This window comes from Haliotis rufescens, unplaced genomic scaffold (assembly GCF_023055435.1).
Source record: "Haliotis rufescens isolate VD_foot unplaced genomic scaffold, xgHalRufe1.0.p SCAF_21, whole genome shotgun sequence".
Classification (NCBI taxonomy): domain Eukaryota; kingdom Metazoa; phylum Mollusca; class Gastropoda; order Lepetellida; family Haliotidae; genus Haliotis; species Haliotis rufescens.
This window is the reverse complement of record NW_025963902.1, coordinates 14,423,021-14,440,871: the sequence shown is the minus strand read 5'-3', so window position 1 is coordinate 14,440,871 and position 17,851 is coordinate 14,423,021. Positions and strand designations below refer to the sequence as shown.

The 17,851-nt window shown below is 41.4% G+C and overlaps 1 protein-coding gene across 2 annotated transcripts; it reads left to right on the top strand.

The window, feature by feature from the left end:
• Positions 1 to 4,044: 4,044 nt before the first annotated feature.
• On the top strand, positions 4,045 to 9,255 carry LOC124121317 (orexin receptor type 2-like). 2 transcript variants are annotated; one of them, XM_046484311.2, is made up of 2 exons: positions 4,045 to 4,108; positions 7,551 to 9,255. In XM_046484311.2, the coding sequence occupies exon 2, from the start codon at positions 7,575 to 7,577 to the stop codon at positions 8,835 to 8,837; it is 1,263 nt and encodes a 420-aa protein (XP_046340267.1). In that variant the 5' UTR covers positions 4,045 to 4,108; positions 7,551 to 7,574; the 3' UTR covers positions 8,838 to 9,255. The 2 variants fall into 2 exon arrangements, with proteins under 2 accessions (XP_046340267.1, XP_046340268.1); XM_046484312.2 differs by lacking the exon at positions 4,045 to 4,108 and adding an exon at positions 5,558 to 5,851.
• The last annotated feature ends 8,596 nt before the right edge of the window (positions 9,256 to 17,851 follow it).

Here is a 17,851-nt window from a genome sequence, read left to right as displayed (position 1 = left end):
AGCGACAAAACCGTTTGGTTAAACTTACATATTAATGCTGTTATAATTGAATTAAACTTTTAAGGCTTATAAAGGTTGTGTCTCCCTTATTTTTAAAATGATCCCATTTTTATGGGCCCAGAGAGCCCTACATTTTGTTGAGCTAGTAGAATGAACACTGTCTTTAGTGAGTGAGTGAGTGAGTGAGTATGGTTTTACGCCGCTTTTAGCAATATTCCAGCAATATCACGGCGGGGGATACCAGAAATGGGCTTCACACATTGTACCCATGTCGGGAATCGAACCCGGGTCTTCGGCGTGACGAGCGAACGCTTTAACCACGAGGCTACCCGACCGCCCCGTCTTTAGTGAGGAGTCCATACACACATTGTATTGACGTGTCTATCTTCATAGAAAACCGTAGCTTTCAACTGACGTTTAGCGTTGTTTGGGCCCGTGTCGAGTGTCCGCTGTTTGCTCAAAACTAAATGATTATACAAATCACTTGAACTAAATGATGGCACAAGTTCAACATTGCCACCCCAGCCATGTTTCAGGAGTAATGGGTCTGGTAAAAACTCGCCGAGAGGTGACAGAAACTTCTCAAAATGTCTTTGTCTCAAATTGACCACGTCAGTTGTATACGCATCTTCAATAGACCGTTTGCCACACAGGCCCCTGAAGCAGGATAGTGATATTACTGAAACACTGGACCCATAATGCCATATATATAAATAGACAAGGTACGTCACTCGCCATCTTGGCCGAAGTTGTAATCGGCTGTATCGTTTAAATAATATGGAAATGTATGCATGTTATGTTCACAGTACCTCCCCACCTCCCTCCACATACGACCTGCATGCCACAAACCTTCATTTTTGGCAATTTATTACCTATATCCGGTGATATTATCGAAATATGGGCCCAGTCGCGGTTATGGGTCACGTTTGAAGTAAACAACAAATCTCCGCGCACAATGGCGTCGAGTGCTGTGATTGGTCCGCGCTCCAACCATAACAAACGCACATCGGGAAATTTACCAATCAGAGCGCTCGGGGCCATTGAGTGCGGAATGCGGTAAGAAACCGCAAGTTAGAGTGAGTGAGTGAGTGAGTTAGGTTAAACGCCGCTTTTAACAGTATTCCAGTTATATCGCGGCGTGTCAGCTTAATATGGGAGGAAAGCCCGAAGTGATGCAGGTCTCAGACGTTTACCACTTTGGTGAAACCCACGAGCACAGGTATGGTGCCGAAAAACCTAGAAACACAATCGGGGCGAACCGAAATTCGAACCCACAATCATAGTTTCTGGTGTGTCCAAGGGACGCAACACTGCACAGCGAATCGCGGCACCTTAGACGGCTGGGCTACCCGTGCCCCCCATTGCAAGTTAGACAATTCACACATTAATAGCCTTGTTGTAAAAACGAGCTACAGTTTTCAAATGTCTTTCAGGTTGGAACAATAACGTGTTCATCGAAACAACCGCTAATGTTATAATTCAAAAAGAGGGAGCACTAGTCATTTTCTAAGAAACTGAGTTAAAACTATGGGAATATATGATATATGATTCAAATTAACTATACATCTATCGTCCGAAACCGGCAGTGGTTATTTCTTTACACAAACTGAGCTACAGAAGTGCACGGACAGAACGTAACTGTTGACGTCCTATAGAGGACCTGACGTATTTACACCTTAAGGGTATTTAAGTGAGCTTAAACGATGAATTCGAAGAAATTTGGGTCATTCCTGTCGTTTCTGATGAACCAAAGGAGAGACCATGCGACTGGACATCTATCTCAACCTTGATAAAGCAGTCGTCTAGGGCGCCGCGATTCGCTCTGCAGAGTTGCATCCTGTGGGCAAGCCAGAAACCTATGATTGCGGGTTCGAATCCCGGTTCGCCCCGATTATGTTTCTAGGTTTGCCAGCACCATACCTGTGCTTGTGGGATTCACCGAACTTTTAAACGTCTGAGACCTACACCACTTCGGGCTTTCCTCTCACATTAACCTGACACGCTGTGATATAACTGGAATAGTGTTAATGTCGGCGCTAAACCCAACTCACTCACTCATGTTGCAAAACGAGCTACAACCTTCAGATGTCTTTCAGGTTTATAACAATAACGTGTTTTTCGAAACAACCGCTGAAGTTATATTTCAAATTCAAAAACAACTCACTCACTCAGTATATTTCTGATTATTAGTTTTCTGAAGTTTCGATTGTAAGGTCGGCGGATCAGTGGACCAAGCACTACAATGTTAAGCCCAACTGCTAAATTGATACACACCACTAAGTGGAGCGAGTTGACAATCAATGTGGTGGTTAGTGGACTACAAATTGACCCGAGCTGAGTTCCCCTTTAAATGTAAATTAAAACCTTTTACTATGTGTGAATAAACAATCTTTCAAATGCAACAATATATGTGAAAAACTTATATCCTTTCAAACAGAAAAACAATATAATCAAGTTTCACTCATATTTTCTGGGAACACTTGTTTCTAGGTCCTCCATGCTGCAACATACCAGCTTCTACACAACCACGTTTCCCCGAAAAAGACATTCCTGTGGAGTTTAATATTTCCTGAGAAAAAATATGGCTAAAATTTTAAACAATTACTTTTGTATTTATTTACTTCACATAATGGGGTCTCAAGGTTAACAAGTGTTTAATATACATACGAAGATGTTTACATTGTTAGGGATTTGTCATGCATTATACAGGGGTGGGATGGGGTTGGAGGAAGGTGCGGGTTCGGGTTGAAGCGGTGGGATTGTTGTTTGGACCGGATCATATTTAGCTGATCACCACAACACAACACTCCACAACACACAACAATACGCTCCACAACACACGACACAACACTCAACAACAACACAACACTCCACAACAACAACACCACACTCCACAACATACGCCACACAACACAACACAACACACTCCACAACACTAAACAACAAAACCACACTCCACAACATACGCCACACAACACAACACACGACACAACGCAACACAACACACAACACACAACAACAACACCACACTCCACAACACAACACACAACAACAACACCACACTCCACAACACAACACTCAACAACAACACCACACTCCACAACATACGCCACACAACACAACACACGACACAACGCAACACAACACTCAACAACAACAACACCACACTCCACAACATACGACACACGACACAACGCAACACAACATACGACACACAACACAACACACGACACAACACAACGCAACACAACACTCAACAACAACTCAACACTCCACAACATACGCCACACAACACAACACACGACACAACGCAACACAACACTCAACAACAACACCACACTCCACAACACAACACACAACAACAACACCACACTCCACAACACAACACTCAACAACAACACAACACTCCACAACATACGACACACAACACAACACACGACACAACGCAACACAACATACGACACACAACACAACACACGACACAACACTCAACAACACCACACTCCACAACACAACACTCAACAACAACACCACACTCCACAACACAACACTCCACAACAACAACACGCTCCACAACACCACACTCCACAACACAACACTCCACAACACACAACGCTCCACACGAAACAACACTCAACAACACACTCCTCAACACAAAACACAACACAACATACAGCACAACACAACATACAACGCAACACATCACACCACGACACACAACACGACACACCCCACCACACATCACACAACACAACATAACACGCCACGCCACTCCATTACCGTGGGAAATATTTATCTCACTGAGATCAAAGCGGGAAGTGAATATTATAACATCGACTCAGATATTATTATTAAAACATGAATACTCTGCCTCGACTCTTTCTCTAAAATACCACAACTTCGCGGAATCGAAGCGCAACACTGTCGTTGACTGACAAAGTTTTGTACTGGGGAGGAGTCAGTTCCGTCCTTGTTGCATTCATTGGTTTATACAAGTTGACAAATCACCGTTTGTTTAATGTTCAAACTACATATCCTGGGCGACATAACCAAAGCCATCCAGAGGACAGGGCACACACACGCGGTGGAGAGACAGCGACTGTCACAGGTGAGTCCAACACGTGTACTTGTCTGTACTGAAATATCCCCATCTTTGCCTAAAACGCATTTTCTTTTATTCCTGGCAAGAATTGCCCCAGTTTGCTTACTCTCACATTACTGATAGATTTATGTACATCGTAAAATTCTCCCGCGAAGATCCGGGGTAGAATAGGTCTTTAGCAACCCATGCTTGCGGTAAAAGGCGACTATGCTTGTCGGGTGATCGGGTGGTCAGGCTCACTGACTTGGTTGATGCATGTCATCGTATCCCAATTGCGTAAATCGATGGTCATGATGTCAATCACTGGCATGTCTGGTCCAGGCTCGATTATTGACAGACCACCGTCATATAGCTGGAATATTGCTGAGTGCTGCGTTAAACAACAAACAAACAAAACAACATCGTAAAATTAGCTAAGTGTTTTAGGGATTTGAATTAAACTTGCTGGTATTGTCAATTCCCTTTTAATGTGGGAGGAAATCCCGAAGGGCTGCGGGCATCAGCTGTTTCCTACTTTGATGAAACAATAAGCATGGGTATGGTGATGACGAACTATTGAACTTAAGGCGACATTTTTTTTTTATTTCTTGGTTTACGGATGCGCCGCTCTTTCAAAGTCCAAATGTTAAAAAAAAATTAAAAAATGAAAATTACGCTTTTTTTTATTACCGCCGACCTTTTCGACAAAAAGTTCAAACAAAAAAAGATTTCTTTTCCTCGTCGAGCGTAAAACAAAGGGAAGTCACTCTGATATTTCTTGCTGGGATCCTTCTCTAATACCATCAAAGCTTGTCAACGCAAAGCGCAGTGGTGACCAGTTTAACTATTTCAACACTGTTGGCCGTTCCAAGCCACAAGTCACACCGCACGGTAGACTGTCCAAGCCACGTCTAAATAGTTTATAATTATATTAACCTACTTGTCATATCATTCATTTATTAAATCTATCACATTTCACAATGTCTGAAATACGTATTCCATTTGATTTAATCATTTTTTTATCTATAGATTAAAAATATATTCACTTGACACTATTTCCCGCAATGTTATTGAAAATAAAATTCTCGGACACACTTCGACAACGGGTCCTCATCAAACATGTCAAATAGCACAAAATAAAGACGTTTCACGCGCTGAAACGTCTTTATTTACAAAGTAATAAAATCATCAAAAATATATCTATAAAAGTTGCCAAACTGACATCTTAGTTATTATTTCCAACTTTTCGTGCGATCGCATATCGTAAGTCAAATGACATCTCGGCTTTCGTCGCCTCGATTTCTCGGCTCGGACACGATGTCTTAATGCCAAAATATATGCATAAGAAATCTTCGTCACAGCTCGTAACCTAGCTCTATGCATCCATAAAGTTCCATATTTTTAATATAGATCGCGATTTCATGCTAAAACGTTCAGAATAACAGGATTTAACCTAAACCTTTCGCCAAAGTCTAAAAATTATCGTTGCTGTAATTTGATTAGCTGCCTTAGGTCACGTGCTTAAATTGGACCAATCACGAACCCTGTAGCAGATTTTGTCGGTTAAACAATATAAGTTTTTTTAATGTATACTGACATGGCAGGACGTATGTGTTATTCATACGAAGCTTTGAAAACCGAGGTATTTCCTCATGTTAGTGAGCGGACAGCCACTATCATCGGGAAAAGGGTGATGACAGATATTATTTGTAATTCTTTTTAAAATAATGTTCCAACAACGTAAACAAATGAAAATTATAAAAGAAATAGGTAAGTGGATTTTATGAATTCTTATATTTGCCGAAAAAATCGTTAGATTTGCGCTAAATTTGGACGTTAGGAATGTTTTAGCTTACATTATTATTTATTTAAAACGAACTTTATTTAGTTGTTCATGAATAATTTAAATAATGAAATACACATAAGTTTCATATTTATAAACAATAGGATTAATTAGACCTTTCAAATAGTGTATGGCCAAACATGTAGTAGCAAAGATGTTAATTTCAGCAGATAATTCCTTGATGTTGGTTTCATCTATCACACAACAGTCTCACAGCAGTAATCTTCTGGTTGGCTGGTGTTGAAAGAGTTAAACGTTGCCCGTGCTGCCAAAATAGCAGCGTCTTTCATGCATTTCCACCCATTACATGAATATTGTTATGTTGCCATCCTTGCACAAGCTGAGTGCCAGGGATATAATAAAATGTTCTTGAAAAATTGAGTTATTTTACTTTTATTACGCCAGTATATTTTTTTTCATACCTACCTAACTTTTTAGGACAAAATTCAGGTAAAATAAATGTGAGAGGCTTTTTTTTTCTTCTTTTTTTTTAATTGGCCTGCCTCACTTTTGAAATGAGTTTGAAATCCGTAAACCAAGAAATAAAAAAAGTGTCGCCTAATCGTGTGAATTTAGGTCTTGTTCCTAAGACATCGAATACTGGCGTGGCTAAGGGACGCTACTGTGTACAGCTGATTGATACGCCTCAGACCGCAAGGCCCTCCTTGCCCATTAACAACGTAATAAAGAAGTTTGCGAAAAGAATGTTTTTCTCGAGCATCGACTCGGTATCAAAATTCGTCAAGTCCCCACGTAACCGCAAATAGCCGATCGTGTTCAGACAGAATACGGTATCTCGACGTAGGAACTGCGTTAATTGTGACGTGGCAAACAAGTCACGTCTACCTGGTTGATACCATTCGTGACCAACTCGTGTTATTCCGGGACAAGCCGAAGAGCGACTCGTGCCCCTCTCATGGCCATTTTTGCGACCGGGTTCCGTCTTAGCGCAAACGGGCATACCTAAAACAATTGTCAACTCGTTGAGTAATGGTTCACATATATTTCCCCATATATTATATATATTTCAGATGCAATTTAAAGCACATCGGGACATGCGGAATTATACAGTATGATTGACCACATTTTAGATGCAAGACATATGTTAAATCAAAAATTGTTTCTGGGGGATTCTTTGACGAAGAACTTGAAATGCGCGCATTCTGATTGGTTTGTTGTATTTTCGCACATAACATTCCTTTGATAGGTTACGGAAAGGGGCGAGTGGTGACGAATGGGTTGATACATGCCATTCTATATAAATTGCGCAGATCGATGTCCATGATGTCAATCACTGGATTGTCTGGTCCAGGCTCGAATATTTACAGACCGCCTTCACATAGCTGGTATATTGCTGGGTGCGGTGTTAAACAACTAGAAAAAGAAAAAAATCAATCTTCAGTGGCCAAAATTCATGCTTTTGTGAACAACTGTTTGTTGTAAATCGTTGATTGTATCAGAGACCATATTCACAGTATGTAAGGTCTATGATCGTATTTATTGATAAATTAATGTTTTTGTACGATGTTTGAGTAAGCTCCTGGAGAAGTTTGCCAATCCTATTGTATGTCAATAAAATATGTTAGTATCAGAGGAACAATGACTTAACACCGGTTCTTGTTCCAGACTGTGTGAGGTTCAACTCGAACAATGTTCCTCAACTTATCCGAAGAAGCCACTTTGGATTTCCTACGTCGTCATGACAACGACTACGCCATCCAAGCTATTCCCGCAATCTTATACCTAGCCATATTGATGCTATTGGGTTTTGTCGGCAACTCGGTCGTCTGCTATGTTTATCTCTTCAAGTTTCAAAGAATCACAACCACAACGTATTTCGTTGTATCGATGGCGGTGCTTGACCTCATAAACTGCATAACAAGCATCCCCTTCGAAATAATCGACCTCAGGCATAACTTTACCCTAGGTGCATCGGTCGTCTGCAAGATCATGCCGGTGACCGTGACCTTCGTATCTCTTGCCTCCGGAAATGTTTTGCTAGCCGTAGCCGTGGACAGGTACCGCAAGGTGTGCCATGCTTTCCGCAAACAAGTGACGAAAACGACAGCAAAGTTGTCCATAATGTTATGCTGTTCATTGTCCGCCGTTATGACGCTACCTAGTGTGTTTGTGTTTGGTTCAAGGACGGTCGAGCTTGGGGAGAATGTTACCGGTTCGGAATGTAGTATTTCGGATTCGTTTAAAGGGAGTGTGTTCCCTGTCGTTTACAACGGAGTCCAGTTTGTGCAGTTTCTCATAGCCACAGTGGCCATCATCGTGTTATATGTATTGGTATGGCGCCAGATATCAAGGCAGCACAAATACGTAAGCACGTTGACAACATCCGCGAATACTGGAGGAACCTTCCCGGTTCATGTTGCCCGTAGCAACGAGGACCAGGTCACGTCAGTGTCAACTGGAGATCTATTTATGTCATCATCCATTGACTGCGAACAGGGTAAAAGTATCTCAAATATCAGCAAATCGCAAAACTCGACCTTTTCCGAGAACGATAATGCTTCAACTTTTCAAAGACCAACAAACCTTGAAGACGCACCACAGTTGACTCACTCTGACAAACCAGGCTGTACAGTCAAGGTCAAGGACACGCTGAGGTTACAGCGTGAAACACAAGTCAGGAAGACAACATTAATGCTGTTCCTGATCAGCCTCGTTTTCATCATCAGCTTCCTGCCTCATCTCGGCATCATGGCGGCCACCGTCATCAACAAGAATTTGTACGACAATCTCCAAGGAGCCCAGGTCGCCGCCTACAACATCTGTCAAAGATCCTACTTCATCAACAGCGCCGCCAATCCCATCATCTACAGCTTCTGCAGCGTCAACTTCCGCCGTGCTGTTAGGGATATGATAAAGAGGAAGAGTGGTAAAGACAGACTCAGAAACATTTAGCATGATGACCTACGACGAATCGATTGTGAATTCGTAACTATTGTAAAATATATAAGCAGATATTTGTACTAGTTTCACTTGTCCCCACCTTGATTTAAATAAAACTGTTTTCTATCAAAAAAAATTATTAAATAACTGTTGAATAAATCAAACATAATTGCATTTAAGAAACGCACAAGTGAATTGATTGATTAAATTGAATAGAGAAACGTCAAAGCAACTGTTCTGATTAATTTAAAACATCCGTTAATGTACGTGCATTGTACTGTACTGCATTGATGGAAACACATTAGTTTGAGGTGAGGTGAGGTGAGGTGAAATTGGGTTTAACGTCGCATCCAAGATTATTGCACTTATATAGCGACGTGCATGCACATGTATGTGTAGCTGCTTGTACTAGTCCGTACTGATGCCGATTTATAGTGATAGCCCACTGAGATGCCGCAGTTTAACATGAATACCCCACTCAGACACAGTATAGTACTATACTGACTCCGAGCCGACCAGTCCTTGTTTTAGCCCCTTAATGCCGAGCGCCAGACAGGGTAACAACAAGTACCATTTTTAACGTCTTTTGGTATGACGCGGACGGGGATCGAACCCCGGACCTTCCGCTCTCCGGGGGGACGCTCTACCACTAGACCGCGGAGGCGGTCCATTTGTTTGAGAGTTGTAATTGTTTCAAAATACATCATGTCAGTCGTTCAAAACCTAGACAATTTCGTGTTTTAGCCCCTTAATGCCGAGCGCCAGACAGGGTAACAACAAGTACCATTTTTAACGTCTTTGGGTATGACGCGGGCGGGGATCGAACCCCTGACCCTCCGCTCTCCGGGGGGACGCTCTACCACTAGACCACGGAGGCGGTCCATTTGTTTGAGAGTTGTAATTGTTTCAAAATACATCATGTCAGTCGTTCAAAACCTGGACAATTTCGTGTTTTAGCCCCTTAATGCCGAGCGCCAGACAGGGTAACAACAAGTACCATTTTAACGTCTTTTGGTATGACGCGGGCGGGGATCGAACCCCGGACCTTCCGCTCTCCGGGGGGACGCTCTACCACTAGGTCACGGAGGCGGTCCATTTGTTTGAGAGTTGTAATTGTTTCAAAATACATCATGTCAGTCGTTCAAAACCTGGACAAATTCGTGAAAGCCAGACTGCTTAAAGCGTTTCCCTAAGGTCTATCAAATACAAAATATTAAAATATTGTTAATAAACTGAGGGGGAAAAGAAAGTATTACGAGTTTGTGTTTTTATGTAATTGACAATTGAAATAAAAACTTGTTAAATTTGATTATGTCTCTTTCACCATCCCCCATTCCTGCACCAGTTTGTAAAATGTTATCATGGCGGGGTAATGTTTTGCAAAGAGACAGGCGTAAAACATGAATTTGGAACCACATAGCCCCTACCGTGACGAAATGTTGTAAATTGGTACCGAAAAAAAACAATGTATTGATTTTCAAAGATAAGATTCCCATCAGCATTTGTGTATTATGAAAGAAGAAGGTTTGATTTTCAAATGGTCTGATTCAAATTATATTTTACAAAATAAACCCATTTAAAAGTATTCTGTGATTGCTGACTAAGCGTCAGTACAGTGCTGGATACACTATCGCAAATTAAAGATATTTTCAATTGAAAGTCAAATGAGAAAATCAATTGAGAGGTGTAGGGTCGTTTGCTCCTCAGTGTAGGTTTTATCTAAGTATAATTTCATTTGTATCCGTGTGTGAACATGACACACACGTCGGGGCGTGTTCCGTGATGCCTTGATGCATGTATACTTCCTTCAGGCAATTCTCGGGAATAACACTACCCTGACACAGAACAGTGGTTTGCAGAAATGACTCAAACGATGCTAAAAATATTTTTACATCACTAATAATAATAATAATATCATCAACATCATCATCACCATCATCATCATCATCATCATCATTATCATTATCATTATTATTATTATTATTATTGGTGTTGTTGTATTAAAAACTGTACTATGCCACTATATCGCATCTCGTTAAGTATATGTTTGTATTTACTGACCAATAATGAGTTCCTGTGCACTCACTCCAGGTCAAACTTAATTTGAAACTGTATTGATGAAGTTGATTTTGAAAAAAATAATAAATAATTTGCAACAATTGCTTTTATTACACAGTGGGGTCAATTTATATGTTATCCACTGATCACCGCTTTAGCCCTTTTGTCTGACAAACTGTCTCCCCATTTGTCAACGGTTGAAGACAACCTGAGACCACCACTGTTCGTCACCACTCGGACCTTTCCGTAACCTAAGGCACGCGTGGTCACGAATGAAGCTTGTGCCGAAAGTGGCACCATTCGTGACGACCGGGACATTCACGGTTACGGAAATATGCTAGTGGTTCCGAGTGGTCACGGAAAGGCAACCACGTTTCATTTTTGATTGTTTGTTTGTTGTTCTACGCCGCACTCAGCAATGTTCCAGCATGTAAATAATTGAGACTGGACCAGACAATCCAGGCATTGACATCATGAGCATCGATCTACGCTATTGGGATATGATGACATGCATCAACCAAGTCAGCGAGCCTGACAACCCGATCCCGTTAGTCGCCTCTTACGACAAGCAAAGTCGCCTTTTACGGCAAGCATGGGTTGAGGAAGACTTATTCTAACCCAGATATTCACGGGTAACCACGTTTAATACGGATAACAGTCCCTTGTGTGTGTGCATATGTGGCTAGAGAGTCGGCCCGGCGTGCAGAATGTCGGCGGTTCGAAAAGATATTAAAAGATGTTACCTAAACTAACATCTAGTCTACAGAAAAAAAACGGTTGTTAAATTATCTTAATAAAAATATAATAAAAAGGAGCCTAGAGGCTCTTCATTTTCAGATACTGCAGTAATCTAGACTTGCCAAACATTATAGACTTGCATGGGCTGTATTGGATATATATGTATCAGGGTCTGTATAACAGACTTGATGTTACCCTGCCTGGTGTTCGGCATCGGGGATAAAACAAGGACCGGCCGTCGGCTCGGAGACAATATATTGTGTCTTAGTGTCAAACTGCGACATGGTATCTCAGCTCCATAAAACCGAAGTATAAAACCTTAAAGTCTTTTTTTCTGACCGTTGAATAATAAAACCCATTGCATTCCATTTTTTAAAGTTATACTTCTTTTTCTTTTTTTCGGGGGGGGGGGGGGGGGTGTCGGTGGATTCCTAAACGCATTTTAATAAGATCCCTATGACAGCATAAAATTAAACGATTGCACCAGATAAATTATGTAATAATTCAAAGCAAACCGATTCCAGAATTTTTAGAAAAAATACTTTCTAACTTAATTACAGGGATCGTTCGTTCATAAAGAAAATATATGAAATTTCTTTTCCACACACGGCAACTTCAATGAATTAAATAATACACAAAGAGATTTCTTATTTACGTTCTGAATCATTTGAAAATTATTCCTTTCACAATTCATGCCAACTGAATATTACGGGATCATTGTAGAACGCCAGTTGGCCTTGCCGAAGAAGATTCGTACGAAAATCGGGGGCACGGGTGGCCCAGTTGTCTAAGGCGCCGCGATTCGCTGTGCAGAGTTGCGTCCCTTGGGCCCGCCATAACTTATGATTGTGGGTTCGAGTCCCGGTTCGCCCCAATTATGTTTCTAGGTTTGTCAGCACCATACCCGTGCTCGTGGGTTTCACCGAGGCGGTCTAAGACGTCTGAGAGCTGCATCACTTCGGGCTTTCTCCCACATTAAGCTGTCACGCCGCGATATAACTGGAATACTGTTAAAAGCGGCGTTAAAACCCAACGCACTCACTCACAGGTACGAAAATGCCCAGTTATTTGAATGTCTCATTATAAAGTGTCAAAATGTTTACTTATTTCACAAGTAGTGGCCTTGACATTCACAATCAGCTAACCATGCGCCAGAAAGATCTTCTCACCATATAGAAATGTATCTATATAGAATATATCTATGTTCCAAGTATGACACACACCATCAACATCCGGAAGACAAAATTAGATATTCAACGGATTTCACACGCCCTATCAATGGCGGCCATTTTTAACATTTTTAAAAGTATCAGATACGTCATTATAAAGCAGGTCTACCCTCTAAACAGAAAGGAATATGTCCCGAAAAGGTCTATATTCTCCACTGGAAAGGGCCGTTCCCAGCAGCAACCATCTTGAATTATTCAAACTGAAAAGTTTACTTTGTTGTTGCCAGGCACGCGATGAGTATATTATAGAATTAAGACTGATAACTTATATGGAACTGTTCAGTTGTCATCCCATGGTTTGGTTTGTTGTTTAACGCCGCACTCAGCAATATTCCAGCTGTATGACGGCGGTCTTTAAGTAATCGAGTCTGGAACAGACAATCCAGTGTTTGACAACAAGCGCATCGATCCACGCAATTGGGATCGATGACATGCATCAACCAAGTCAGCGAGCCTGACCACCTGATCCCTCAGTCGCCTCTTACGACAAGCATAGTCGCCTTTTACGGCAAGCATGGGTTGCTGAAGACCTATTCTACCACGGATCTTTACGGGCCGTCACCCCATGGGTATTCCGGGCTAGAATAGGTCCCCAATAACCTAAGCTGGTCGTTTGAGACGACTAAATGGATCAGGTGGTCGGGCTTGATGTCTTGGTTGAATGGCATCGTACCGACAGCATGGGTCGTTGATAACAATATTGTCCACTGGTTTGTCTGGTCCAGACTCGATTATTTACATACCGCCGTCACATAAATGGAATATTCCTGAGTGTGGTATTAAACAACAAACTATTTTCTGTATCAAGTCCTGTTGGATGTCGTTGTTGGTTGTGGCTTTGCTTCACAGCATATGAGAATACAACTATACTAAGGATTATGAGGTAAGGTGCAATGGGCTTAAACCTGGCTTTCAAGATTGTTGCACTTATATAGCGACGTGCATGCACGTGTGCGTGCGTGTGACTGCGTGTACCAGTCCATCTTCCCGAGGCAAGAGAGTTAACTGACTGTAAAAGTCCAGATAAAGTCAGTTAACTCACTTGCCTCGGGAAGATGGTACAAATCTGGACTAAAGCCGATTTTATAGTGCTAGTCCACAGAGATACCATGCCACACTTTAGCATGAATACCTCTCTCAGAAAACAGTATACTGAACCCGAGCCGACCAGTCCTTGTTTTAGCCCCTTAATACCAGCACCAGGCAGGGTAACCATCTTTTAACGTCTTTTGGCAATATGCAGCTGTGGATTGAACCCGGACCTTCTGCTCTACCACTTGACCAAGGAATATGTAATGGGTCAGGCCATACTGAGGTTAATACTTCAGTATCACTCAAAAGTGAGTGAGTGAGTAAGGTTTTATGCCGCTTTTAGCAATATTTCAGCAATATCACGGCGGGGGACACCAAAAATGGGCTTCCAACATTGTACCTATGTCGGGAATCGAACCCGGGTCTTTGGCGTGACGAGCTATCACTCAAAAGCCATTCTTTGAGATGAGGAGAAAGTCGCCCAATACTTGGCAGCCATTTTGACCATCCAATCCAAATTTTGGGCTTTCTACTTCTTAGATAACCATTTATCATCCCTAACTGACTTCCACTTCAACACTCCTCGATAAAAGTTAAAAACTCTGAGGCTTGCTTCCTTATTTACTTGTGTTGATGTATTTGACATCAAAAGACACTGGGGTGAGTTTCTCTGAATCTTCACACTTCTCCATAACACAGCTAGATGTTTTGTGATATAACAATTTATTTCCATGTCTTCATATGTACATTTTGTATTCACAAACATTTACATTTGTACAACCCACAGTTTCAACCACACAATGTTCATAAATAAAACCCAATAATTACAGTTAAGCTTCAAAGTATTGTTAAGACTGGCTGTCAAACCATTTGAAATCCAAGAGTTGTTGCCCTTGGCCTGAACTTAAGATGGCAGCCACTTGACCTACAGGCAGGCAGCACATGCCTTGCCCGAACTATAGGGTAGATACCAGCCATCAACATCCATGTTGAAAAATAAGACTTGTAGCACAAAAATCATCTGGTGGTAGAGTGCCAATAGTTTTCACCAAGGATTTACCAGTACTGAAGCTATGCTCACACAAGAAACAAGCTTTGAGTGGTGTATTAGGGTGAGCTACTGAACATCAATCTAGACATCACCATGGTTCAGATGATTAACTCCTTTCACAAGTTATACAGTTTGAGTGAGTCTATCTTAACATCGCTTTTAACAATATTCCAGTTATATCACTGCCTGCCAGCTTAATGTGGGAGGAAAGCCCAAAGTGATGCAGGTCTCAGATGTTTATCACTTTCTTTAAATCCACGAGCACGGGTATGGTGCTGACAAACCTAGAAACATAATCAGGGCAAACAGGGACTCAAACCCACAATCATAGGTTTCTGGCGTGCTCAAGGGACGCAACTCTGCTGTGCCCTAAAGCAAGGGCGGATCCAGCATTTTTGAAAGGGAGGGGTCCAAAATATCAAAATCTTCTCTCAGATAATTTTACTGTCTACAACATACTACATTTGGTTTTCAAAAGGGGGATCCGGACCTCCTGGACCCCACTATGGATCCGCCTATGCAAAGTGAGCTTGAAATAATGCTGCTTTTAACAATATTTCAGTTATGTAAGTATGTCAGACCTACCCAAAGTTGCTCATGTCCCAGATGTTTACAAATTTGGTGAAACTCTCCACCAGGGTTATGGTGTTCACAAACCAAGGAATCCTGAGATGACAAAGGGAGGCAGCTCTGGATAGTGAACTCCAATGTCTTAGACCACGCCCCACCAATTTCAAAAGGTGATATGACCACCATGTGCTACATTTCGCTTAATGTCCACACAAACCCAGGCAGGTAGGCTTAAAGAGATGTGATAGAATGGCACAGTACAAGTTTGAAGGAATCAAACACAAATACCTTGGCAAGATTCTATGAGATTAATCAAACAATAGCCTACAAGCTTCAAGGAATTAAAGATGATCTGACATTGTATTTATAGTCACAGTAATTGAGTGAAACGACCGACTGATAGAGGTCCAACTCTAAAGCCAATATTTGTCCTTGACATTGTCTGACTTAAGCCACCTGGTATGTGATGTCACAATGGCTGAAGGTCAATCCAAGAGCTATCCGTAATTACTACAAGAACCAACTAAATGCAAGCAGCAGAAGCATCCCACTGAGCATACACAGATCAAGTGATGCTGTCACTCCCACTTGGGATATAAAATATCAAGTGGCATGACGTGTCCCCAGACAAGAAATTCTTCTTAGACTTCTAAAGATGAGGGTTTATGCTTTTTCACATCATTATCCTGACCAAATGGCTGTTCATGAGAAAATATTAGTTGTGTGAATAAAATGGATTATTTTACTGAGGTAGGAAATCGAACATATACCACAAGGGTTAATAGGGGATATTGACAGTATTAGTGCATTATAATCAGGGTATGAAACTCCCAAAAATTTCAGCCAGACCACAGGACTGGCTAGCTGAAATACTTGCCAGCCCTGACCAAAACCTGCCTGCCCACTATAATCATATGTTTCTCAGGATAATTTAAATAAAAATATGAAAACTGATTGCTTGTAGCATAAGCGCATCGCTAAATGTTAGGTTGTCTAAAAGCTAACGGGGTTTCTTTTTGGTTACATTTTATCATTCATCTTTACATGTGAATTAATGCTTATCATCGGGAAATATTTAGAATATTTTCACCTATGAAATATAACCCCACCGTCGGGCAGGGGGATTTGAAAATCTGACAGCCCAAGTTGAAATCAACCCGTCTCGGATGGTCGGGCATGCAGGTATTTCGAACGCTGTTATAATCATTGAAATAATTTACTTCAGGATTGATCCTGATAATAGACCCTTGTGACGATAAGGAGCTGACTGTTTTATTCTCAAGGGGGAGGATGGGCCTTTGATTTCTGTTAGAGACAGAATATTTATTCACTCACTGTTTAAAGACATACAACTGTTTTCCATGGCAATTGGGAACTGCTTAATACTATGTGTACAAGAAATGAGAAAAAAAAAAATATCTCCATTTTCTTTGGGTGCAAATAATATTGTATTAACACTGGACCCCAACCCCTCCTCTGAAGAAGACTAACAAATGGTCAGTTCTTGGGATTCTGACGAGTACCCAGCATGCACAACTTGTAAGTTAGAAAGAAGCAAAATTATGCAAAATAAGTAATGTTAGGTTTACCAAATATATTCATGAATAAATAAAAGACAAAACATGATATGCTGACATCAAGTCATCAACAGTCACCAGAGTGGAACACTTGGACATGATTACAAGGGAATACATGCTTCCAATGTTAAGATACAAGCATAGATAGCTCATCTGCCAGAACAGTCTCCCAAACTTCACAAGTAGCTGCAGTAACTCTGTGCTGCTCCCTGTAAACGGTTTTGATTTTGACTTGTCACTACAGACCGTTCCATCCTTACAGATCCCCGATTTGGAACATACTTCGTTGACAACCCTGCCATAATGTACATGAATCGTAATCCCACAAAAACTGCAACACGACGCGCTTCCTAAACCACTTGCCTTCAAATATGTGTACTCATATTTTCGACCATGTCACTTTCTATGTACATGTCAGGCTGGAATCTAGAGGGTATGGATGTTTGGCTGCCATCACTGAGCGAATGGCAGATAAAAAATCTTTACTGTTTTGGTTTCCAACGTGGAAAGTAAATATAGTTGCATGGCCAAAAATAAAAGTACTAGGCAAGTGTCTTAGGAGTGAGTGAGTGAGTGAGTATGGTTCTATGCCACTTTTAGCAATATTCCAACGATATCACGGCAGGGGACACCAGAAAGGGGCTTCACACATTGTTCCCCTGTGGTGAATCGAACCGGGTCTTTACCACTTTACTGTTTTAACCACTAAGCTACCCCACCGCCCCAAGTGTCTTAGGAAGTGAATCATGTTGCATTTGTCATTAGATCCCA

What these genes read in the sequence shown, in the direction of transcription:
- LOC124121317 (XM_046484311.2), top strand. Translation starts at nt 7,575, where the DNA reads ATGTTCCTCAACTTATCCGAAGAAGCCACTTTGGATTTCCTACGTCGT.